This window comes from Typopeltis vanoorti, chromosome 1 (genome assembly GCF_054136105.1).
Source record: "Typopeltis vanoorti isolate ZY-2024b chromosome 1, IOZ_Tvanoo_1.0, whole genome shotgun sequence".
Classification (NCBI taxonomy): Eukaryota; Metazoa; Arthropoda; class Arachnida; order Uropygi; family Thelyphonidae; genus Typopeltis; species Typopeltis vanoorti.
This window is the reverse complement of record NC_143549.1, coordinates 155,428,192-155,455,687: the sequence shown is the minus strand read 5'-3', so window position 1 is coordinate 155,455,687 and position 27,496 is coordinate 155,428,192. Positions and strand designations below refer to the sequence as shown.

General features: G+C 35.1%; 1 protein-coding gene across 1 annotated transcript in view; it reads left to right on the top strand.

Annotated features, from left to right (window-relative positions):
- Positions 1–3,747, top strand: part of LOC150110566 (uncharacterized) — a 142,183-nt gene extending 138,436 nt beyond the window's left edge. The window contains exons 5-6 of the mRNA XM_090394826.1: positions 652–921; positions 3,430–3,747. Coding sequence (XP_090250952.1) covers positions 652–921; positions 3,430–3,458 — 299 coding nt within the window. The 3' untranslated portion in view covers positions 3,459–3,747. The remainder of the gene's footprint in view (positions 1–651; positions 922–3,429) is intronic.
- The last annotated feature ends 23,749 nt before the right edge of the window (positions 3,748–27,496 follow it).

The following is a 27,496-nucleotide window of genomic DNA, read 5'->3' as shown; positions in this document are numbered from 1 at the left end:
ATGAGACAACTATAGAATCTAAATTATGCGAAATTGTATACAGTGTTATTATAACAGCTTATATGCCAAGCTCACAGCTACTGTGATAATGAATGATGCTACCAAAACATTCTGTTGCATTATTGCTACCAAAGTGTGCAACGGTGCAACAGAATGTCTCTCGTACGATATGAATGCAATGGAACTGAGAAACAGTACATTACGAGTATTAAGTCATGAGACGTCCGTGTGTTACCTCTAACAGTTGTGGTTCCCTGCCTGGGGTTTTGTCACTAACCAACAATTAAGAACAGTGTTAAGTATGAAATATATTTTTATAATTCGAATTATTTTCATACTTGTTTTGAATAAATGTTTTATGAATTACGTTGTTGATAAGCCGAATTTATATTATTTTTATAATATAAATATAGTTGATATACATCGACCATTATCGAATCTTTACTGTGAAATAACTTATAAATATTTCTTTTTACCTAACTTGACGTTGGTGATATCCATAGGTAACATATGCAACGGTCAAATTATGACAAATGTAACACGTGACAAATATCTAGGTCTTGGTAGTTATCATCAGTTAACAGTCTAAGTGGTTAGAACCACATGAATTGAGTGTTCAACCCCTTATCCGTTCGTTCTCCGTTTCTACAGATCAGCGGAAAGAGACAGTGAGTCCAACGGAGTCCAGTCCCAGGTCTTCGGACCTTCATCTCATTCCACAGCGTTCCTTATCTTTAGCGGGTAAACCACAGGGAAGGTGGTCCATGACGACATCATCTCGCTCTGTATCGTTGCCCTCTGTCCAGCCAATGGTTTCCACTCTCGCCGGATCAATTTTCACTTTGAATGGGAACACAGGAGACCCTGAGTGTAGCAAGACGGTCAGTCTGGCTCCAGTGAAAGGTGGAAAGTCGCCATCAGGTGAGATTTCTCTATTCGCATGTTTGAAATCCATCCAGTGAACATCTGGAATACTTTTGTTAGTAAAATTTGAAGTTGAGATATTCACTCCAGCAATAAATACCTCAAACGATTTCAGCATTATCTCGGAAGTTTCCGATTTAATTTATTGCTACTTTTACTACTATTAATACATGCGCTAATCATAATAAACTACAACTTTCGTAGTTTTAATAATCACAGAAGTTCTATAAAATATTTCAGCTTTAATAAATATGGATCAAATACTGAACTACCTTTTTTTTTTTTTTTTTTTTCACTTTTAAATAGTTTCTTTTGTTTGGCGATATGTATATCTTATTTTATTCTAACTCTCTGTTTCTTTGTTCTTTTATACCACGCCATTAACTTTTATGGACAATCAAGGAAGGCAGTAACTTGCAAGGCAACTTGATACCCTAAGACATGGTTACTACAAATCAAGTTGAGAATATTGTGAATATCTTCCAAAGTAAATATACTGTACTTAGTATACGCTTTATAGCCAGCGGCGATATTTTAGTGGCGTAATTCTTTGCACGTGTTCCACTTTCATTCCCCAGGTGGCACCACATCTACGATACAAGAAAGAAAGTCCCATAAGTAGAAAAAAAAAAAAGTTGTTGTGTAATGGAATCCGCTACCTCCACAGTTATGCATATCGGGTTACGTTAAAGATAATATTCTTTCGAAAAGAAGAACTTCATCCAGGCGTGTTTAGAAAATGCACGTGGAGTGAAGTAATTTCCGTAAGGTATAAGAACACACAAAAATTGGATTCAATTTATGGTGACGCCAGTCCAAGTTAACTTGAAAAGAAGTAGCATGCCTTGGATAGCCTCAATGAACAAATCTCATAAAGTTAATTCAATGAATAAAATTAAATAAATAGGCTTAAAAAATAACGATGGTGAGTTACTAAAAGACTCTCCTTTGAATTTGAAATTCATCACTAAACTAAAATGAGATATACGGACAAATATTGGTCTGTCTGATATCACCAATGAAACTAAGAAACGAAGTAACTAAAATTCTGTATGAAATGATTTCTTACAACAGTATACATTTAAAGAAAAGCAACACACTCGTTTCTGTGGCTTCCGGAGTGACTGCAAAATAAACATAGAAAATTTTCTCAGAAGAGGGCCTTCATTCATGATACTGGATTTCATACTTGCAACGAAGTTAATCGCCGTGCCAGAATGAAGGAAGACTGGGAGGGAAATATAATTAGGTCAGGTGTTCCGAAGAAAGAGATTAATCTGACTCGACTCCGTTAGTATGGCATTGTATTAGAGAGAGAGAGAGAGAGAGAGAGAGTTGCTAGGAGATATTCAGAGATTGCCCGACCACATGATTACATGCTGTTGCATTTCTTAATAATGAAACTCAATGTACAACACTGAAAAAAACCTGTTAATTGGGACTCGGCAAAGTTTCATTAAAATAACAAAAATAGCTTGTTATTTTAAGTATCAATATTCATTCATGTGCTACTTTTATGAAAGAAACGATCTTTAAGTAAAAATCTAAAATGTAAAACTAAGATGCATTTTGCAGTTCAAGAGAACGCATGATGAACATTTTTCAGACGTTAGAAATATCCACCTCCAGTACTCTCTGTATGTAATGAAATGCTACTACCATATGGCTCTTATTTTACCTCATTTTACGTGACGTGGTATATTGTTTCGTGTTTCCTAAATCATAACTGATAGCATCGGTGGAAATACTAAAGCTAATGTGCTAGACGTAATCTTTATATGACACACGTTTCTGTAACCTTCGTAGATTTTTATCATATTCTTACACGCAGTTTAGATAAATTATATCTCGACAACCAGCTGTGATGTAAGATACGGTCTTTATTGACCGATAGCAGTAGAAGAAATATACGTCTATTGTGAGAGAGTCCTATGTTAATTATAAATGCAGACTCGTTAGGTACAAATTGTATGATAACACCTACATTATATTTAGCGCCAGTATACCGATAATAATATCAGTTATTAAGGGTTACAATTTTTTATATACTAATTTATAGTTTTACCATAATAAACGCTTCCCCACGCATAGCTTAGGAAGTTAAATGAAGGAAACAAAAAATATTCTCGTTCTAATTACTTAATTAAGAGGAGTTAATGAGAATAGGACTTCATAATTAATTAATTAGTTCATTTTTATTATTTTTTCATTTAATTCGTAAATGATATGAAGCGGCGTTTGTTTATTTTTCAAGTCTAACATATTAATTTATGAGTACGAAAGTTCTGTTTATTGTTATAACATTGTCATATAAGGATCATTACAAGACAATTACTTTCTTTAAATCTTAAATATCTGCTAAATACATCCCAAAGCTACAAAAGGTGTATTAATCATATATTTTCTGATTATTTATCAACAAGTAACCACAATTAAATGAATTTGTGTCCCAAATTGTAACTGCAGTTTTACGTGTCTATAAATGCTTTGTTTACTTATTTTCAGGTATTGAGAACTTGGCTTTCAAGTGCTGACATACAATTCTTTAGTCATGATAACCTGCGTCAACAATGGTGACAATCATAGTGCCATGGACATGAGTGCACACAAGCGATTGTCTCAAAAAAAAAAAAAAAAAGAAGAAAAGGATGACTTTCCCAATGTCTCCAGGAACGCTGTTAGCCGTCAATCTCTGTGCAGCTGTCTGTAAAGATAAGTGTTTAGACAACCCGTGTCTTTCTGTGGTCATTCTCAGGACTGATATTCAAAGAGAATTTATCCCTCCCCTCTCATTCCCCTGTTGCGAGAGCTTTGCGACATAACTCTTGCTCTGAATGAAAAGGTATTTTTGGTTGACGAAGTTATTATAATGTCTTTATGAACTTTGTTCTGTTAGTGTTGATTCAGATGGTATTAATAAAGCTTACTTTGTAACAGTTATTTGTATTTATTTAATTTTTCTAGTTTTTTTTTATTATCGTAGCTCCACCTAGCGGAGAATGTTGGTTAAGTTCGATTATATCCACCGACGATTTTGTGTCATTTTAAATTTTGGATCCTTTGACTTCAAAGCCTTTTCACGTCTCGGCAGTGAGCAGCGTTTCCCATAGCACGTGTCGGAATGGAATCACGTGTTTCGCCTGAACTCACGTTTCCTGTCGTGGGTCACAAACGCGTTTGATAACATAATGATTGTCGTTTTACCATTTTAGTCTCACTCAATTCCATGTCACTTTCGCTGTCCTAAGATTAAATCTCCGACACTTTCGGTTCACGTATTTATGGATCGGGTTTACTGACGTTTAGGGCACTTTTATTAATGTAGCTCTATGCTCAGACTCTTAACACACGGAAGAGGTGTACCGCTTATAGAATCCTAAGTTGCTGCGTTTTGTCGAGAAGAAAATTTTGCTAAGGAACACGCACCTAAAGGTGAAACAAATTACACAGCTTAACTCTAGAGCGTCCACTAAATAACTTCGATAATTACATTCCATTAGTGCTTGGTCGTTGCTAGGAAAGAATATTTAAAACATTGTCAGTCAGCTTTTCACTCTGGAATCTCATTATTAGCAATTGGTCGTTTGCTAGTTCATTTTCATTTCCATTAAAGACTTGAGTTTAATATTTGCTTAGAATTTTAAGTTTATTCTGTAGTCTGCAGCGAAATAGCTCAGGTGTTAAATGAAGCCAGTTGAAATCAAACTCTGCTCATCACCTACGATCGTCCTATTTATTTCGAGCAATTCAGATTAGTCCATTTTCATCGTCTATGGTTACAGTTAAAAATTTCGCAGCTGGGTTGAATTTAGCAACACACGTCATCACGTGATTTAGTATAATCTCCAAACTTGTTAATTTTCATCAGTATACGAAGCAAAAATTAAATTAATTAGGGCTCTATAAAATAAAAATTAAATTAAAAAAGAAAAATAAATGAAGAAATAGAGAAATTAGAAAAAAAAATATTGAAAAAAATTTAAACAAATGCCGGCTGATCGTCTGAGTAGTTAGCATATCCGTCTTTACCAACAGGCTGCGGGGGTTCGTCTTTTTAGCATTGATGTGTGTGATTGTCTTCATGTAGTAAATGATTTTCATCGCTCGGTGTGAGACCCCATCCTTAATTATTGGAGGCTTGAAGGGGCTTGAAAAAGTTCTATGTATAGTCTCCAGAACAGGGTTTTGAACTATGTAAAAAAATAAATAAATAAAAAGTCTAAAAAATTTAATAAAACAGAAAAACAAATCCTTAAACCATCCACGCTACTAATGTAATATAGTTTTATAACCTTTCTTGGCTGAGAGTCACATAAAATGCTTATTTTCCTAAGACCATAAAAGAAACATAAAATATTTCTACATATGCAAAATGCATACTTTCATAAAAAAAATTATACAATCAAAATTTCGCTAAATATTTACTACATAGAATAAATGTTTTTTTAAAAAAATCTCTTTTCAGTTTTCTGAAACTACCATTGCATGCATAACATTATATTGTAATTAAGGGTGGACAGCATGCTTAAAGAGAACTTCTGTATAGTTTCTTATATTTATTTATTTATTGTTAGTGGAAAAATTTTCCAAATCCGATTTAAAAAATTCTCAACTTCTCCTTTACAATCCATTAAAATTATCCGGATGATGATATAGCCAAAATGAGTATGATGATGATTTCTCCTTTCAGTCGTTTCCGACTCTAGGTGACCTTGTAGGCAAGTGTTCTTATCCACAAAGTGCTCCTAGTGAGATTTTTTACAAGGTAGTTCACAATTGCTTTCCGCTCCCCCCATTTTATCTGGGCTCGGGACCGGCATATAACTGACGAATCAGACCTACGGCTGGGTCGTATTCATGACTGCAATGCATGTGTGTTCACGGGGCCGATTTGCTTGATCTGAGGGACGAAAAACCCCTGCCTCTCTATGACACCGGCTAACTCACCTTTCGTCGAAAGAGACCAAATAAAGGTTCCTCACATCACTAATGGGAATCGAACCATAGTCTTTCCGACCAAAGGGCTTCGTCTATACTGACTGAGCTACAGAGGTTCTCAAAATGAGTATACTAGATTTTTTTTTTCTTATTTTTCCCCTCTGTCTATGGAGGAAAAATTGTTGATAGAAGTTAATAATAATGCAAACTTTTCATGTAGCACTATCATGTTTCCTATACACCCCCTTGAAAGTACATATCAGGAATTTGGTAATGTTTACTCCGAAATGCACAAATTGTGATTAAAGATTTATTAGCAATTTACTCCTCAAGGCGGATTACAAATCACATTGTCCACGCTCTAGCGAATGATTCTCGAACGCCTTCACTGTAGTTCGTGACGACGTCTTTACAAATGGTTCTTCTCCACTCAGTTTCAGCATTAAGACAATTCTACATGCCACACTGCGTTGAGTGTTTCAAAATTCTTAAACAATCAACGTGGTTCGCTACATTCTTTATTCATTAGAATACCTCCCCGGGTGATTTCCTAATTTTTCCTCTCTAAAAGGCATCCTGAAGGAGAAATGATTTCAAAGATATCGCGGACAAATAACCGAATACGACACTCCAGTAATTTATTTCAAATTAAATAGAGCTGCAATGTTGTGAAAGAATCGTTGGCGTACAATCAAAAGAATCGAACTTTGAAAGGGATGACTTGAAGTCATTTTATATGCGCTTTAATTTTCCCTACGAAATATTCTATGTGTGCATAAACGCACGACTTGAATATTAAAAATGTACCCAAACGTATTATAAAAGAATGTTTCTTCATAGCAATGATGATCGGAACTGTTATCATTATTAAAGACAATGTATCATTATGATTATTAATGGCGTTATTAATAAAAGATCGGTTATTTGATTTTCTCGATTTGCACCAATGACTAAATAAGATAATCTAATCAACACATCAAAATATCAAATGATTCGATGGATTGGACGAGTGGGTCATTTCCATCATTTTAAGTTCTTAATTTGTCGACTGCCGCCCTGCATGATGTGAACAATCCATTGCTGTCAGGGTTTAGAAAGCTCTACCAAACATTAGCGAAATTTATTGTTCAAATGGAAAGCAGAAGACAGTAGAGGCAATAAAAAGGAGAAGGAAATGTTTCTAGGGTCACCTATAATACCACCACCACCACTGGCTTATTGATCGCACCGAGTTTCAATGTGACCTTTCAGCTTCTGGTCAATGCGGAAATTGAGAGACTGACTGTTGGACGACGTGTTCACATTGAGAGGGACGGAAAACAACACACACACACACACACACACACACACACACACACACACACACACACACACACACACACACACACACACACACACACACACACACACACACACACACACACACACACACACACACACACACACACGCACACACACACACACACACACACACACACACACAGAGAGAGAGAGAGAGAGAACAATGGTGGGAGGGTTCCCTTTTCACTTATAGCTTTAAACACCGAAGACCAGCGGAAAAGAGGAAAAACGCAAAGGTGCGTGCTGCTGTGATCTTATCTCAAGGCTGTTATCTAGAAGTGAACACCGCGGCAAACCAACGAACTGCTTTTGTTGACCCAGATATTGCAGGGTCTTCTTAAAATGACTTGAAGTTTGCACTAAGTAGTATTGATAACAGCTAGATAAAAACCTTTTGCCTTAAATAAAAGTCGCGACTATCTTTTACATATATGCTTGGATTATTTTCAAAGTTTAGTTTGCCTCAGATCGTGAAATTTTTCAAATAAGGTTTCTCCTATTAGTTCTCAGCATGAAATTCAACTCTTGGTTCTTGATGCCTTTACATACCTGAAGTTTATTCTTATATATCTTCTTCAAGTCTTTATTATCTCCTGCATTATCCTCTATTTCTTTGTAACATTCTTTTATACACTTTTATCCTTTTTCTCCCTTATGCATTATCACTTCTTCCTTCTCTTCATTATCATTATCTCCTCCTTCTTGTTTCTTCTTCATTATATTCTTTATACCAATCTCTGTTTCTTCATTAACTTGCCTTCTTCTTCATTATTATATCTGCTATTATTAACGCCTCGGACATTAATTAATGATAGCTAAGACTGTCAGAAACCTACCATGTGAAAAAGCACAACAAAAACTATTTTGCGGAAAACAACTGATTCTTTTTAAGGTATCCGAATTTAATACTAATATTATTATTAGTGCCAACAACCTGGGATTTATTTATTATTATTATTATTATTATTATTATTATTATTATTATATTTTTATTTTTTTGGAAATCAGCTGCTTAATAAGGAAGTCCAATAAATACAGTACTTTGTACTGGTTACGGTTTCCACATGTATGGATACTTAGACTTCAAGCATGCCTGTTTTAAACATTTTAAAGTTTAGCCCAAATCAATTGGTAAATAAAATATTTAAGTAATGAAAAGAATATGCAAGAATCGCGCCAAAAGTAGCCATGTTAAAATAGCGTCTTCGCTTTTCTTTGAACAGGCTGCTAGTTGGAATACTGCCGCATAAATATCTGTGAAAGTCTTTAAGAGGGAGGAAGTTGATGATCATCATCTTGTCATGTAGTTTCTAGAGTTAAGGTTTCGGATTATTTAACCCTTGGCTTTGGCTTTCCCACGCTACTAATTTTTTATATAAATTTTTGTACTTCTGGGAGTAGGATTGATACTATTTCTACTACTAATAATAATAAAATACAAACCCATATGAACGACATCCATCTGAACAATAAAATCCATTTCGAATTCATGGGAACCATGAAATATAAATGGAAACTTACTACTCGCAGGCAATCCAGTTCTACTGTCAACACCGAATATCAACACTGGATTTCCTTATAGCTCAAGGCCAAATAAATTGGCTTGTTTGAAACCTAAAAACCTAATTAACGCTCTTATAGGGCGGTTAATCCTTCCTTGATTGTGCAATTATGGTTGTTAATTCTGTGTGTGTGTGTGTGTGTGTGTGTGTGTGTGTGTGTGTGTGTGTGTGTGTGTGTGTGTGTGTGTGTGTGTGTGTGTGTGTGTGTGTGTGTGTGTGTGTGTGTGTGTGTGTGTTTCTAGCGGGTTTGCTTTTGCAGGACAGGATAAAAACCGAGTTTCTGAAATGATAAACCCTGATAAAGGTTCTTCATGTCCTAAATATGGGATGCGAACCCGGGTCCTTCCAAACAAAGTGCATTTTCGAAATTTCAAAATACTGCAATTGATATCAGTTAGACAGTGTTATGAGCTCTGCATGAACCAAAATTACTATACAAGAAACATTGGGATAAATGGCTTCAAAAGTGTCTCTATCATGTAAAGACGAAAAAGGAGATATTTAACATTTCAAATACATCTCAAGGATTGCAGATTATCATCATGTGATCGAGGCGATTACGATAGAAGCAGGTGAGATACGAAAAAAAAGTAGTCTGAAATTTGTTTGAAAAAAAAAATGTCATGTCACTCGGGACAAAGGATAATTTATTTACATGAAAAGTCCCTTCTATGAACTTATCAAGTTTTTCACTTTCCATTCACAGTGGGGAATTTTTCAATATCAATAATAAAGCAAGCTAGATATTTCTAATGTTGAAATTTTAGCTTGCTTTATTATTGATGTTGAAAAATTCCCCACTGTGAATGGAAAGTGAAAAACTTGATTTTAAATAAGCAAGTCGTGTGCACATTTTCTAAACCTCCAAATGCAATAGTCTCTTCAAAATTCCTCCCTTCAAGACTGACACGATTAAGCTTCAGTCTTCATGCAAATCCTTAAATCAAACTGGACGTTCTCGCAATGCTTTTTACGCAATCTGTCTGGAAAGCGTTACTCTACCCTCGTATAAACTTGTATATTTGATTAAGTTTAATATCTTTTTACTCTCTGATATGATTTATTGTAAAGATAATGTACAGTAATCAGAACACTGTGATTTAATTGAATAAGGACCTTCAAGGGGGGGCAAGAAAATCAACTTTTGTAATAAGCCAGGAATCTTCATATACATATAGTACTTTTATGAAAGAAGGGAAACTCCGCTAAATTATTGTAACGTAATTTATGAATGCCTTCTGTCCTCGGAAGCATATTTATATTTAATATACGGAGGCAGATTAAAAAAAAAAGACAATCTATTGTAGGAAAACTAAGCACGTTCAAGTTGCTTGAGTTATTTCTTTCAATGTATGAACCATCTGAGTGTATGCAGCGATGCCTTACAGCTATCTTTCCATTGTACAGTACGTCTCTAGTAATTAGCTTTGTTGCTGCTTTGTGGTATTCAGTTATATATTCAAGAAGGCTTAAAACCGTTTCCATTTCGGGATACTTTTAAGCCTAGAGATGAGAAAAATGTCTCAGTGAGTTGGTTCTGGATAGCGAGACATGTTGTAATTGATGGTGATGCTACACTTGGCTAAGAATTCCTGGACAATCAGGTCAGAGTTGGGCGCATTGTCGTATTGCAGAAGCCATTCTTCAAGAGAGTGGTTCTATACACAGTCTGATTCATGGCCTGGCTTTGAAAAAGAATTCCTGTACATCAAATCTTCCAATCAAAAAAAACGTGATCAGCATTTCACCAAATTTGACACCAATGGGAGCGATGAATCTCGCTAAAGTGTATTTTCATCGGATGAATCTTGCAACAGCCTTGTCAGTAAACTGCATTGTCTCAACTTTAAAGCACGAAGGAAGTATGGTGATAAGGAAATGTATCCTACGGTATGGAATTAATTCCCAGCTTTTTTTTTTAGTAATGCTACCATTAGGTGTATCTTCACTTTCCGGATAATACTGCACTTTCTGTGGTGAAGGGCTGTTTCAGCAAGACAAGAAGGATTTTTTTACTTGGTGCTCTTCAATATTTCAAATCATACCACTGATGCTCGCTACACATTAAATAAAAATTTCGTGAATTAATATAAGTAATTCTTATTTATTATCCTCGTTCATGATGTCAACTTATATCTCAATTAAAAACAGACACAGAGTCAACCCCCCGATTCGAAATCAGAGGTTCAATCAGATGCTTTTCTTCAGTTAATGTCAATATAAATCTGCAAGTTATTTATTTTTAACTGATTTTGAACATTTAGAATTTTTACAAAAAATATATTTGCGGACGGTGTTTTCTTTATTGGCTAGCTGATTAACATGACGGGAACACTGCAGCAGTGTTGTATAAAGTAACATAAAATTGAATATAAATGCAGCTGTCATTAATGGTTATTATGCACTTGCATTTCACTAATGTAAGTTCATATTTCTTGTAATTGCAGGGATATTTGGTGTATTCGTATTCATATCCTCTTTAAAAATATATGGAAACTAATTCATACTTTCTAGTTGCATTTATACTAATTGTACACGTTAAATAATCTTATGAAAACTCTGGTCCGAGAGTAGAATTTAATGACCAGCTGCCAAAGTAAAGTTTTACCAAGTTTCCCTTACAATTTTTTCTCTCCCATCTCTTAATATGTGCGCATTATTCAAGTTGACGTGAAATTATGTGATGCGGCACCAGTTGTCGCCCACCGTATATGCTTCTTAATATTAATTACCTTGAATGTAATGAGCATTTGCTATTCCGAAACGAGATGGAAGCCATGCAAAAATCGACTGCTGCGTCTAATATTGGTATTCAATAATTCTCTTCGTGGGATTCGATTTTGGGAAAGTAAAAAAAATAAAATCTCATCTCATCTCATTACCATCTTTAAATAACTACGGCTCCTCTAGAAAACCCGAAATTTATAATCATCGGTCTATTTATTTATCTGCCTACTTTTTTTTTGTTGTTAATGTCTGAATAAACGTTTTTTGATAATTTTTAAATCTTAAAATTATAAAAGCCACACTTGTCAGCTTTTATAATTTTATATATCACAGCATCTGCCTGTTTCTTTGATTGCTATTATATACTAAACGAAAATAAACAATTTGGTTCGAACTGTTTATTTAAAAAAAAAACATTAACTGACATCGAATATACAAAACTGAAATTTACATCGTTGGGAGGGGGGGGGATAATTAATTTGTGACAGTTGATATAACTCCAACGATGGCCACTAGAAGGCAGATTTTAACGCCCTATTTATTGGAGATCTAAAGTAGAGTGAAAAAATGGTTTGTGTTTAGGTATCTGGGGCAGGAATCTCGGATCACTTAGCAGGTATTAATGCGATAGGTTTGCATTCTTTCTTGAGTGGAAATTTTCTTCTGAGTGCGAGAATCCTTTCAGCTGAAAATATACGCGCTTAACTTAATAGATGTAATAAACGTAGCTCATAGCCTAAGGTGTTTCATCGTTATATTAAACAATCCAGAAAAGCCAGACAGCCTTTTTGTACAGCATTCGGAAATCATAATTTGCACTGAAATATATGCTTTGAAATAATGTGGGATTTAATATCCCCTTAATTTAAATAACGTTACATCGCCGAAGTGAAGCCTATTGGCGCTTCTGTTTAAATAATTTGCACTTTTCGGTGAACTGCATCTACCCACCAGCACCAACACGGAAGAAGAATTGAGAAAAGGTCCTTTCTCTTTAATCTTATATTGTTATAGAACATTTGGTTAAATGTTAAAGTAGTAAGTTACAAATTTCGATGGGACTTCATGGAAATCTTGGTGTTGATGAAAGATATCAATTCCTAATTTATTTTAGTGAAAAAACCCTTTCATCTTAGCGAAATTGTGAAAAAGCTTTATATTCGGGTAGGAACGAGTGAAAAATTCTCACTGAAAAATATAAATAAAAGGAATTACCTAGCTAAATATGTCATAGAATTCGTTAATTTCACTGTTAGAAAAACCCGGATGTTATTTATCAACAAAATAATTAGGTAATCTGGCAGTTATGGTTAAGAATGTTGTAACCTCATTGTGGGATCACAACATTCTTAACCAAACAGCTGCCTGATCATTTGATTCTCACTAGAGGAGGGGAGAATATGCTGGTGGCCGCGTTCTCTCCATCTAATCCTCTTCGATTTCTTCTTTTGAGACTATATCAAGGATCAATTTCCACCCCTTCAATGTCAGCGACGTTGAAAATTTTTAAAGAAGAGAGTAAGAAGTGCTACAACTTACTGCGTGAAAAGCAAAAAAAAAAAAAAGTCTGGCAACGTTCGTTGGCACATTAAACGAACTCTGCTAATGTGCCAAAGGCATTTTTGAATTCTCCTTTTAAAGGTCTCAGATTCATTTCTATATGCCGTTGAGTTTTTCGTTAATAAATTTTTGAGACCACAGAGATCCATTTTTGTTCATTCCGTATATATTGAATGAACATAAATTAGAAATCCTCACCTAATTTATTATGTATAATATTTTTTTTCTTTCCATGCACATTCTTGAATTTGATTTCATCCTAATGAAAACTGAAAAAAACTGGTGCATAAAAACTGAAATTTGATTCTCCGAAAAGCAAAACGGAGAAACCTGGAAACTAATGAATTTTTTTAAAATGAAAACTATGAATGGCTAACTCTCCTTCAACTGAAGGAGAGTTAGCCATTCTCATAATGAGGAAGCAAAGTTACCTCCTCATCCTCCAGGAAAATCCGGCTTTTCATCTCACAAACTGACCAGTATGCAGTTTACATATCCAAATATTTAAACACTTTATGGTTATGGAAGCCATAACCATTGATGGAACTATCCCGATACTCATTTTATCATGATGAACATAAAAATATAATTTACAGTATAAATGTCAAATATAAATGCACATGTCAAAATGTTTATTTTGTCGTTGTTGGTATTGTTTCCCAGTGTATGCAGTCTTATTCTTGACATACTTTAATTATAAGATCATGTCCGATATGAAAAATAATATACTCTTTGGATTATAAAAATACATATTAAATTAATAATGTCTTCACAACTGAAAAGTTCGAATAATAGTAACAGATGAATGAGGCTGCATGATTAAAGGAAGTACTGGAACTTAATGAAGCTTATCATAGAGCTTATCTGAGAGTACACTTCGAAAAGAGCTGTTTTATGCTGTTTCCACCCCCTCCCCAAACATAAACAGCTTAGAACGATATAGATTATGATGCTGTTGTTACACATATCGACTACTGTATATATATATATATATATATATATATATACATTTTTTAGGTCTGGCTCCCACTGACGAGACCTCAATAAAGATCGAAACCGGTATGGGTAGTGACCATTACCTTAATGCATAGCATCAGACATCTCCGCAAGGAAATGTGCTTTGCATTAGGGGAAAATTCTAAGGAAAGTGATCAGAGCTTACTCCACCTTCACAACGAGTTGCTAGTGTTGCACTACGTGCAGCCGCAACTTGACTTACTTGGGAAAAATGATTAAAAAACCTAGCTTATAAAATTGCTTGGTATCTTTAACACACACACACACACACACACACACACAATATATATATATATATATATATGTTAAAGATACCAAGCTATTTTAAACCTGGTTTTTACTCCATTTCCCAAGTAAGCAAACAGACAAATAAGTCAAGTTTGCACCTGCACGTAATGCAAGTCTAGCTGACCCTGCAGGTAGTGCAAGACCAAGATAACTCATGGTAAAAGTAGAATAAGCTCTAATCACTAATCTTAATATTTACCCATAATGCAAAGCACATCTCCTGGAGGAGATGTATGATGCTTTGCATTAAAGGCAAGGGGCCACTACCCAGCCCGGTTTCGACCTTTATTGAGGTCTCATCCGTGGGAGCCAGGCTGGAAATATCAAGATTTTAGTAATACTTTATATATATATATATATATATATATATATATATATATATATATATATATATCCTCAAGGAGATGTGCTTTGCATTAAGGGTAAATATTAAGAATAGTGATCAGAGCTTATTCCACCTTTACCACGAGTTGCCTAGACTTGCACTACTTGCAGGCGCAAACTTGACTTACTTATCTGTGTGTTTACTTGGGAAATGGATTAAAACCAGGTTCAAAATAGCTTGGTACTTTTAATATATATATATATATGTTAAAGATACCAAGTAATTTTATAAACCTGGTTTTAATCCTTTTTCCCAAGTAAGCAAACAGACAAGTAAGTCAAGTTTGCGCCTGAACATAATTCAGGTCTGAGGCAACTCGTGGCAAAGATGGAGTAACATCTGATCACTTTCCCTTAGTATCTTCCTTAATGTAAAGCACATCCCCTTGCGGAGATGTATGATGCTGTGCATTAAAGGAAAGGGCCAGTAGTTGATATGTTCAACTACAGCTTGGAGACCATGAGACTAAACAATGCTAAGAATCACAAATACTGTATCAACATTAATCAAGTAAGCTAATGAGTCAACTGGGAGTTTGTCCTGCACGATAACAACCGTGACACAGTCCTCCAGTGATTAATCGCGTTCAAAGTGCGAACTCTAACCTCGCACAAGGACTGGGTGCAAAGCGTGTTCCTTTAAAATGTGCACTAGCATGATAATGTTGGGCCAACGATGAATAAGAAGCACTCTGTCTTGCGTGACCTGGTGCATGCATACTGCTTTTAAGAAATAATCTTTCTCATGAAGTGGATTACCTGGAAAGCGCAGATTTTGTATGTCATTATAAGGTTTCGTGGTACTGATTTATCTATTCTAGAAGAATTCTATATTCACTGCTTGTTCTCGTATACTGTTCTATGATAAGTCTGTACACGACCCGTTACTGTTATGATAAATGTTAGTAACGTAGTTTACTTCTGTAATGATAAGGCATTACTACCAATGCAAACGTAATACATGAGTTTGTATCAGTGTTGCGCACATGTTTATAGGCAGTTTACACGAACATTTCTGAATTTAATACTAAAAGAGATAATGATTTATTTATAATTTGTAAAGTAAACTTAAATATATGATTATAAATGATAATTGCTTAGGCAAAACAGTGTTGATAAGTATTCGAAATTGTAGTTGAATATTCTATTTACAACCAAGAAAGATTACAAAAATGAATACAGAAAACCCCGCCTTACAACGATCCACTTATATGACGCTTTTCAATTATGACCTATGCCCATTTATACGACGCTGCATTCGTCCATACGATGGTTTTTAGCGACATGATGCTCCTGTGAATCAACCTCATCGGTTGATTCACAGGAGCATCTGTGAATCAATTAATCTGTGTTTTGGTGTTTCACTGTGAATTATAGACTGTTTATAACTGTTAAAATGGCAAATAAAATTCAATGTAAGGGTGCTTCGACGAAAAGAAAATGAGTAAACCTATTATATTAGATACTAAAATTAAATTTAGTGACGATCACTGAGATAAGCCGCAGGCTAAACTTACCTCGCACTGTTTGTTGTTACAGTTGAAAAACAAAGTTCTTAGTGAAGTGAAAAATGCTACATTAATTTAATACTACAGTTATACATAAATGTGACAATCTTATTGCGGAAATGAAAAAAAAAAATTAATGGTGTAGATTGATGACCAAACTGGTTGTCAAGCTGTTCAGAATAACTTTTATGATTGCGAAAATTATGCTTAAATCTTTCGTTTGAGTAACTGACGAATATTAATTCTTTGTTTATGTCACTTACGCACATGACTGCTTAAAAACATTACTAAACAATGATATGTATCTAAGGGAGAGAGAGAAAAGCAGTGATTCGCTATATGACGGTAGCCTGGAACTCAACGTGTATGATCGAAGTTTTATTGCTTCTGATATTTTACCTCTGGTTAGAAGCATATCATTAGCGAGAGAGAGAAAGTATAAACATGTAAAAGGTAAAAAAATTATAAAGTAACATAAGTCAGGTAGCATTCCTTGAGTTGGCAATTCAAGTTATAAACACGTTATATGATATGTTATTTTATATAATTGTTTTAACCTTTCCTTATTTATTATTTTTCTCTCTGTCTCTCTCTGTGATAACACACACACACACACACACACACACACACACACACACACACACACACACACACACACACACACACACACACACACACACACACACACACACACACACACACACACACACACACACACACACACACACACACACACTCTCACAGATTACATTTTGAAAGAAAGACAGACTACTTCCTTAGAGAATTCGTGTTTCATGTAATGTATCGCAAAAAAAAAAAAAAAAAACAGCAACTCATACCTAGAAAGTATACCGTCTCCCGATAATGAAAACAAAAAAAACTGATAAAAAATTTATCAGAAGCGGTATGTCATTCAATACACCACATCCGCTGACCTCGATAGAAGTGTCGTGTTGTCAAGAGACGGAAGCATCTCTCTGAAATAGTTTACCTTGGTTGGTTTTCCATTTCCGACCAGTTTCAGAGCGAATAGAAACAGGTTCCTCTATAATCTAGTGGCTTCAAGGCTATTCAGATTCGACCAGAATATCAGGTGATTTAAAAAGAAGTAAATAATCATGGTTTGTTTAATGACTTCTTTGAAGATTAATCTCAAATTAAATTACTGCTGAGAAGTTTAAATTATATTAGGCAAATTTTGGAGAAACTACAAGCAAATTGTAGAAGTTACAAAAGTGAATATGTTGCAGTATAAAATAAATGAAAATAATAAATGTGAATAGCAGATCAAGGCTATAAATCAGGTACTGATTCTGTTTTATTTTATAATTTTCTTTTGCACACAAACACACATAGGAAAACTAAAATAATAATAAAAAAACGGTAGAATTTAATCTGCTTGCCTAAGTTACAATTTCGAAATAATAATAAAATACTTTCTGAAGGAAGTATTTTTTTTAATTTTGTAAATTCATTTTTTCTAAGAAAATATTTAGAAAAAAATGAATTTACAAACTTCATTGACAAACGTAAGTAGTCCAAATAATGCGGGGTACACACGAGCAAATATGATATTGCACTTCTTTCTACAACAAGAGACTTATTCTGCTCTATTCAAACATCTTTTGCTGATTTGTAGAGCAGAATCATTAGTAAAATCTGGCTTATACAAGTGGTTTAGTCTCTACTTCGTAACTGAGAGATGTCCTTCAAAGAGAATTTGAATATATTCTCGAAAAAATACTCATGTTCAATAACTAGTGTTGAGTATCGAGTAATTCTACAGAAAAGAGTAATTTATTGTACCATACAGCCGTTGTTTATTGATCTATTGTGCAACGTGCTCTTTCGACAAGTCATCATAGGTTTATTCTTAACGTGAGCAGTTTACAGGGAGTTTCATCTGTGAACCCTCATTGGGAACCCTCCAAGGGAAGTTTCCACATGAATGAACTTTAAGTATTGAATTTCTTAGGGTTATTACTGTTTGTACAGACGATTGTTGAGAATATTTTTAAAGCAACATAGATTAGATAAATCTATGGAGCTGACGTCACTAACAGATAAACATCAAGTACCGGGTTTCATGGAATTTGTGGCTTTGAGTGGCATACGGCTCTCAGATACAGATTATATCTGTATCTATTGCATTAAACTCCAAAGGCAATCCTTCTTCATGTTAGTTTTTGTCGAAATGATACAGAACAAACAAGGGGTTATATCTGATAGTAATGAAGCGTATCCTTTCCGATAATTGGTTTCAGAAGAGAAACGTGGCTGAGCCAGTGTAATAAGCATTGTGAATGTACATCCTAGCTTTGTGTGTGTGTGTGTGTGTGTTTATCTCTGAATAAAGTCAATGGTATGTTCATTCCATCAAATTCCATAATAATATTAAAACATGACCGCTCCTCTGAAGATAAACGTGTCTTGTTAGTGGTGATATGGAAATGGTGATAATAAACATGTAAATATGTGTGTGTAAAGAAGTTTTTATGACGATTAAATCGCACTTAAAGCCAACAACATCACCAGTTTTTTTTCGGCAAGACCTTGCAGTTTAGTATGGATACCCAGCTGTTATGCGTAGGACAAGTCTCAAGACTTTCACCCTTAATGCGACTCGTTAAAGCATTTAACAGTTGGTCTCCACTTTGTGTGTGTGTGTGTGTGTGTGTGTGTGTGTGTGTGTGTGTGTGTGTGTGTGTGTGTGTGTGTGTGTGTGTGACATTAGGCAAAGGCATCGCATCCACAACACCGATATGGCTATAAACTTTTTCCTGGCACTGCCGTAAATGGTGTTTATGGATGGTTTTAACGACCCACGACGTTCCAATTCCGAAGAAATCGCCCAAAGTGTCGCCAGACTGAATATAAAAATTTCCCGACGCCTTATCTCCTTCCCTTAATTCCGGCCTCGCCTGATGCCGAGCAAGTTACGGCACCTTGCTTATGTCTAGGGCGACGACAGCAGTTAATTTAGCGAGGAAATCTCCATAGTGTTCGATGTGACAGCGAGTTGCGTGACACACTTGCAGCCATTCGCAGCATGTGTCTTGGGAACTTTACCTTTAAATGCACGTGGGCGTCCGGTCTTTGGCCTACTTTTGTACTTCCTATCAGCACCAGCAGCAGCAACAACAGCAGATGGTAGAAGGCAGGAAAAACAAAAATGACGAAACGAAGAAAGAGAGAGTCTATCGCTATTACCGAATCCAGCCTCCTTCTGTTTACGACATGCCCCAAATGTTTGTGTTCTTGCTTAGCAAAGGTTTATTCGAAATTTCTGTCAATAATTTTATGAGTAGGTGGTGCGTTGTTTGCTTCTTCCTCGATCTATTGGAATTCAATGAGACGTGCAAGGTCTGCACATCAGTGGCACAAGCAAATCAACCCGTTTTGTGGGCGATAGAGTTATGTAAGATGATATCGCAGACCTAGAAACCTATTTTTTTTTTTTTTTGAAACCAAAACCTTCCCTGTTATCTTCCTACTGGAATAATATGACTTGTACCATTAATCAAAGGTGAAGTACTGAGATATCTTTAATTCTTTTTTTTTTTTTTTTTATCTCGACGTTTAAGCACAATTTCAATCTGCAATAAAATCCCACAAAATGAAAATTATCAATTTGGGGGTTTTAATTTTTCATTTCTGAATTAGAATACGATGTAAAAATATTCTTAAAAGTTGGCATTTTTTGTTTCATTTTTTGATTCCAAGGAGAGTAAACGAACGACATATAATTTAATAGTAGTTCATATTAATACGAGACTAGAACACGATCACAATTATGGCGGTGTGATTGGATTAACAGAACTTATATACTCTTTATCTTTGAATTTGTTAGAGATTAAATATGATGTGTTAAAATAAATAAATAAACAAAATTAACGCAAAAAACTGCTTTCTACAATGCGTGCAATTTTTAAGGGATGAAAAAAAAAAAGAAAAAACACATTATTGGAGGGCGTAAAAACACATCGTTGGATGTTGCGCTTTAGTAAGACACAGAATTAGCAGCTCCTAGCATGGCTGATTAGCGCTGTGTTATTTTTTTTTTTTTTGCTTTCTCTCTTTATAAAGGATTTCAAAGTGATCTATCGGTAGTACTGACTGCTTTCAGCAACATGAAACAACACTGGAAGAATATAAAAATGAACGTCGTGAATATTCAGTGCATATATGACTGTAAGCAACTTACACTCATGAGCCCAAATATTATGGCCGCCTACCTAGCAGGGTGCTAAGCTTCCTTTGGCCCAGATAACCGCTTGTACGTCTTGGTATTGACTCCACTAGACCATGGAAGGTGTCCTGGGATTTTTGTAGACTAGCTAGACAGAATAACGTCCTGTCAGCGGCCGAGCGAAGCACTGGAGTCGACCAGCAGTTGCTTCATTCCACGTGATTTAAAAAATGTTCGATGGGATTCAAATCAGGAGAATTTGTCGGCCCAAAGCTCACATGGAATGCTGAGATATGCTTTTTGAACCATGCTTGCACAATGTGAGCATGGTTGTGGAATTCAGTTCCATTCGGGTTATAGTGTTACCGTGTTGGGCAATACCTTCCCCGAAACAATTCCCAGGTAAGAAAGAGGGGGGTCAGTGCGTATTCAGTGAGGATGAGAGGACCCAATGATGTTCACGAGAACAATCCTCATACCATGGTACCACCACCACCACCAGCAGCAGCAGTCTTTTCTCGTTCAACCGTGCAGTCTGGTTGGCCGAAAAAGGCTAGAGGGTCATGATGTTTTAGCTCACGAGTGTATTGAAGTACATGAATTCAAGGTGTTCACTGCAGAAGAAATTAGTACCACGAATTGTGGTACTATCTCATGCATTTCTCCCGTTCAGCATGTAGATGTGAGCGTTTGCTATGACAATCATCAAGTCACAGGAACGGCACTTTGGATCGATAAGAACTGCTTCCTTACAATAACTCAGAAAATAGAGAGTAGAGCTTTAAAATTGACAGTCGTCTTCTTATCGATATGATTTTCTGCAAGTTGAAATTTTAGGCGCTTTTTATTCCTCATTCGTTTATTACTGAAGTATCGCTTTTACATTTTCTACGTGTATATGTACAAAAGTTGTTGGTATTTTTTAACATTTAATTTTAGTAAAAATTCTAAACTTTTCTTTAATGGAGAGGTTTGATTTATTTGGCGTGTGGACAACAATTCTGAATAAATTAAAAAAAAATTGTACTTCGGTATTTTTGTTTTTAGAATATGTAATTTACACTTAATTTTTACATTCATTTTTGGACATTTCCTTTGTGTGTGTGTGTGTGTGTGTGTGTGTGTGTGTGTGTGTGTGTGTGTGTGTGTGTGTGTGTGTGTGTGTGTGTGAAATTGAAAATCCAATATATTTCACAGATTTCCACACAGGGATTGCTGGAATAATAACATAAATGGAAGCTGAAGGTATTCATTTATTTACTTTCTTATTTTTTTTGGTTACATTTAGATCTAGTATTGTAATTTAAAAAAAAAAATCTACGTAACAAAGGATTTCGAATGCAAGCTGACTGTCGCAATATCATAACTTGAATTTGATTAGTTCTCATTACCGAATTCTTTTTCTTACAAAGAATACCAATAAAAAGAATATCATAATTAGTGTATTTAATTAACTCGGATTCTAATTATTCTGCTTAATTAAGTTTTTGAGCTTATCATTCCGTGAAACCACACTGCTATTCATCCTCTTTCTGTCAATAAAAGAAATACCGTTCAATGGAATTGTTTTATTCCCTGAAAGTTCCGAAGGGAATAAAGCATATAAAATGATTTTTAATTTTTCTCTTAGAAGCACTCATGAAAATTAAATCTTAGCATTCAGAAATTAATTTACTTCATTGCAGTTTGTAATGATGAATTTATCAGTGTTTTGAATAGTTTCTGCAGTGAGTGGAAAAAAAATTCCAAAGTGGAGTCTAGAAAAAGTGAACCAGCGGACTCTGCATTCTCCTTTCGTTGAGAAATTATAATGTTTTGTTTACCCATCACAGAAGTCGAAGGAGCTTCCGTAGCTCAGTCGGTATAAACAAAGCCCTTTGGTTGAAAAGATCTTGGTTTTCAAATCCCGTCTAGTATGCAAAGGACGTTATCACGGCTTTTCATGTGAAGGTCAGTTAGTCGGTCTTCTACGGAACGGCAGGGTTTTCCTTCAAGGAAAACAATATATATAATAATAATAATAATAATAAAGGGTTTTCGTCCTACAACCAAGTAAACCGGTCAGTATAATACCAGTAATTTATTGAAAAAATAAAATAAAATAAGAATAAGAATTTTTTTTTTAAAATGTCTTTAAAAGAAATAACAATATACAGTAAAACCCCTTTTTTACACTTTTCAGGAGACTGATAGAAAAAAGTGTAAATAGCAGGAAATGTAAGAAACCATTAAAAAAGGCTAAAAGATGATTTACTGCTAGTATGCGAGTCTACATACTAGATTACAAAATTTAATAACTGAAAATAAATGAATTTACAATTATTTACATTTATCTATTTTAAAAAAATCTTTAATTGTTGATTGTTTTTGCTTTTTCTGCACTTTTATAAATTCCACCTGCCTCTCCACAGTGTATAAGGCATTAAATGCCCCGTCGTCTCCTGATGCACTTTCAGTATACCGCCTCAAAACAGAGATAGCTTCCATTGCTTCTTTACTAGTAGGTTCTTGATCATAGTCTTCTTCAACCACTTCTTCCTCTTCTTATTCTTCTTCACCAAGGTGGTTGGAAAGGATGTCCCCTACACTTGGTACCATTGATGTGATCACACCAGCATCAACATCAACATAGTCTTGAAATGAGGAAGACTCATCCATCACATACCAGTTATTGGGCTCTGACATATCTTCTTCTTCCTCCTATAGTTGTTCCTCCTCTTCTGCAAACGTAACTCCTGCCTTCCAGAAACAGTTGGATATGGTTTCAGGAGTAACATATAACCATGCTTTGGCCACATAATGCATGACATCAAGGATTGATATGGTCATTTGTTTTGGGTCCATACCATTGTCATGCATAAACACAGCTTTTTCAACAAGCATTTTTCTATATTTCCCTTTAAATGCATGGATGATGCCCAGATCTAATGGCTGAAGCTCACTTGTAAAATTAAGGGAGAAAGAACACTAATCGAATGTTTCTGAGCTGCAGATTTTCAGAGTGTACAGGACATTTGTCTAGCAGTAGTAGTATTTTGCGGTGATTTGTCCCCATTTTAGCATCTAGAGCATGCATGGTGGATGTGAAGATGCTGCTGGTCATCCATGCTGTGCTGTTGGCATCATACTTAGTAGGCAGATTTTTGACGTTCTTAAAACATCTTGGCTTTTTTAATTTACCAATGACCAGTGGATGTAATTTTTCTGATCCATCAGCATTGACCATCAGCAAAACAGTTACCCTCTGCTTGCTAAGTTTTCCACCGTGACACTTCTCTCCTTTAAAACGCAATGTTTTACTTGGCAGAATGTTATAGAAGAGCACAGTTTCATCAACATTGAAAATATTTTTCGATTCGTAGTCCTGAATAATAGTCTTTAGTACATGTTTCCACTGGTTTACAGTTTCCCCTGCAACACTATTACTTTCTCCACACACTTGATAATACACAATATTGTGGCGAGTCTTGAAACGATCAATTCGTCCATTTGATGCAGTAAAACCATTAATCCCCAACCTCGCAGCTAATTCAAGGGCTTTCACTCGGAGTATAGTACCATCGGCTGGAATACCCGACGCTCTCGTAGAAACAAACCACTCCGCCACAAGTTTATCCAATTCATCGTATGTCAGTTTCCGGATATATTTTCGTTTTTTTTTGTTTGTTTTTTTTGACATAGCGCCAGATTGCTTTGCATTGAGTTCAATGCTTGACCTGTTTTTTACTATCGTGTTCAAAGTGGACACGGAGAGACCAAGATCTTTTACTAATTGAACACGTGTTCCGGCATGCCAATCTACACGTCGCAGAATTGCCATCTTTTCTTCTACCGAAATACATTTTCTGTCTTTTTTCTCCATGGTTTATAATCCACCACCGCAACTTGAAAGCAACTTTCACACGCTAAATTACTTGCCAGAAATTCTGCAATATCAATTTGTATTGTGATTGAAAAATCACGGTAATCCTCATCACTACATCACTGCTGCAAGCGTGCAAGCCACCGTGATGGCGGAAACGAAACTACACCCGAAAGCAACGCCACCTGGGAACCGAAATGCGCAGATTTCCGTAGAAATCGATTCGAAAATCGGTATTGCCACCAGGGGAAAAAAACGCAAATCACGGGAAATAACGTCCACATCAAGTTGTTAATGGCGAGAAAACAATATATCGTAAGAATAGGCCTTAAGACGGGACCAACGGAAAACGACGTAAATGGCAGGAAAACGTAAATTGCGGGAAAGTAAAAACGGGGTTTTACTGTATAGGTTTCATAAGATGATACCAAATGGCCATGTGGGGATCCGGACTTTTGTATCATCATACGCTAAAATAATAAATACCATAAGTTGATCAAGAAACTTTCTTAATAATTTGAGGTGTATTTTATTGACTGTGGGATAAGAGTTTTACTGGGAATCTAACTACACACCAAATACTGTACTTTTGAAATAACTTCGGGCTTCCAGTGAACTAGGGAGAGAGTTTTCGCACCGAACGGCGAAAATCATCTAGCACTGAATTGGCTACAATAAAGTTTTCAGTCTAATGCGTGTATAGAAAAAGGGGAAAAAGTTTTACACGTAAACAGAAATAAAAATAAATGGAACTTTTAATCTGTGCATAGGCTTTCTTCAAGCATAGCAAAAAACTAACATCGTTACCGATGTAAAAGGTTAGGTGGTTCTTCGGGTGGATGAAACTAAACTGAATATTCAACAAACCTGGTAATTAAGATGAATTTGCATCTTGCGGTTAATCGACATCAGCGATTAGATCCTGAGTTTGGATTTCATTGAGTTCAGTATGTTATACTTCTGCCACTTCCAACTGCTATAGCTATCGGTAACGAAACAGTACCTTCACTGACTTAAAAGATTGAGTGCGTCTTCTTGAAGAACAGATTGAGCCAGACAAACAGATGGCACGGCAGTGCTTAAAACTGCATGATCATTTAAGTAGTAGTAGTAGTTTAAAAGTGGATATTCCCATTGTGTACAATTCCATTTCGTCTACCAACCTATGTAGATCCTATCGTTGCCATAGAAACACGAAAGCAGGTTTTACAGTAAATGAAGCAAACAAAGCTATTTTATTAAGTAGCGATAAAACGAGTCGCATACGAACAATAATTTCTTACAATAAGTCATTATGAGATTTAAATATTGGACTTTAGGCTTCCTATATTCAGATCTCAAGTCTGAATATACGTCTTAAACAACCTGCTGAGCGCCGATATCTTCATAGACGACTTATGTGAATAAAAATAGCGATGGGTTCAAAAGCATGGCCGGTCTCGTATAAATAATACGAAAATGCTCACAGTCCTGAAACACATCTGAATAGACCACCCAGAAGAATTTGTAAGAATACTCGTATTACTTCTCACCAGACAGTTTCCAGCCATACTGGGGAATAGACTTCACAACAGGACACGCAAACAACACGTGATGGTGAGTCGGAACAATAGGATTAATCGTACCCTTTGATAGGAAACATCCAAACACTGTATCTGCCAAACGATCTCCCTTCTACAACAGGAAGACGCAGTGTCTGAAGGAAACACCTTGCAACTGATCAATAAAGGAGTTCCAATCAAGAAGCGGCGGAAATAAAAGAGAAGGGAAAATGGATTAAGAGACTGCAGCGTCAATGGGAAAATTTCTGTAGATCACTTTCTTCAGTCTGTGCCGTCTATAAGATAGATATACATTGCTTTTTTTTTGTTTTCTTTAAATGTTTGTTTCCGTTATAAATTTACATTTATAGGTGCATGATGTTGCAAATAAATAAATAAACTTTCCGCTATTCCAGATGAGTCACTGATTTGTTACCTTCCTTAAATACGGGCTGATCTCCAAGCTGTATGATAAATATAAGTGAGACAGGAAAGTATAAAAAAGTAATAAAAATATTAATTTTTCATTATTTGTATATCGTTCTGTCGATATGAAAGGAGAAAATAATGAAATATTCAGTACAGTAATGTGATATGGAATCGCGATAAAAATACAAGAATAAATAAAAATGGCTAACAGTAGTTATGCACAATTCATAATAATAATAATAATAATAATAATAATAATTTTTTAAACACTTTATTTGCATACATATAATAATTATATTATAAATTAGAGAAATTACAAAATTTTAAAGATTATAAAAATTACATTGATTTCTGAAATCTTTTTTACACAATTACAATAATCGTGTTTAATGACATTCCAACTTGTAATTCTTACAAAATTCAGCATTGAGTGCTGAATGAGTGCTTTTTTTATACACGCATAGGTGATTCATTTTCTGCATTGCATTTCAATTAAAATTTTGATAATAATACTTTTTTGCATCTAGATTTACAACACGTATTCTTCTAGAATTAACAATGAAGATTACACGGAATTTTTGAATAATGGATAATAATAATAATAATAATATAATAATGTCTCTGATAAATTACATACAGATGATTATTACATATTTTTGCATGTTTACACATCATGTATGAAATAACAATTTTTCTATTTTCATCGTACAGAGTATTTACATATTTACAATTAATGAATATTACACTTGATACTCTGTACATTATACTGTACGCAATTAAGGCACATTATTTCTTTTCATTATTTTTTCTTTGGATACAAATCCATGTACTTTTTTTTTTAATATCTGTATCTTCGTTATTATTATACACCGTGTTGACTGTTTCGTAACATAATTTGCTGTCTTTGATTATGAGGATTACGTGTGGATGAGTGAGGCAAGTTAATCCCACATACTTCGAAGCTTTGATTAGCTTTTATGAAGAGAGTGGGATTAGCCTTCACTATTTTTGTTGTTGTTACTGTTTATGAATGGGATTTAGGCATTCGATGCTAGTGATTTGTGATGTGTATATTAGTGCTAATGGTGTATTAACTTTGTTGGTATATTTTCCAGAGTTCATGTTTTAATGTTCTGTAGTTATCTATGTGTTTTAAATTTCTTGGTAGGTTGTTGAGTAGCGTGGCTATCTGATGTGATCTCACAAAAGAACCATATGAATTGTTG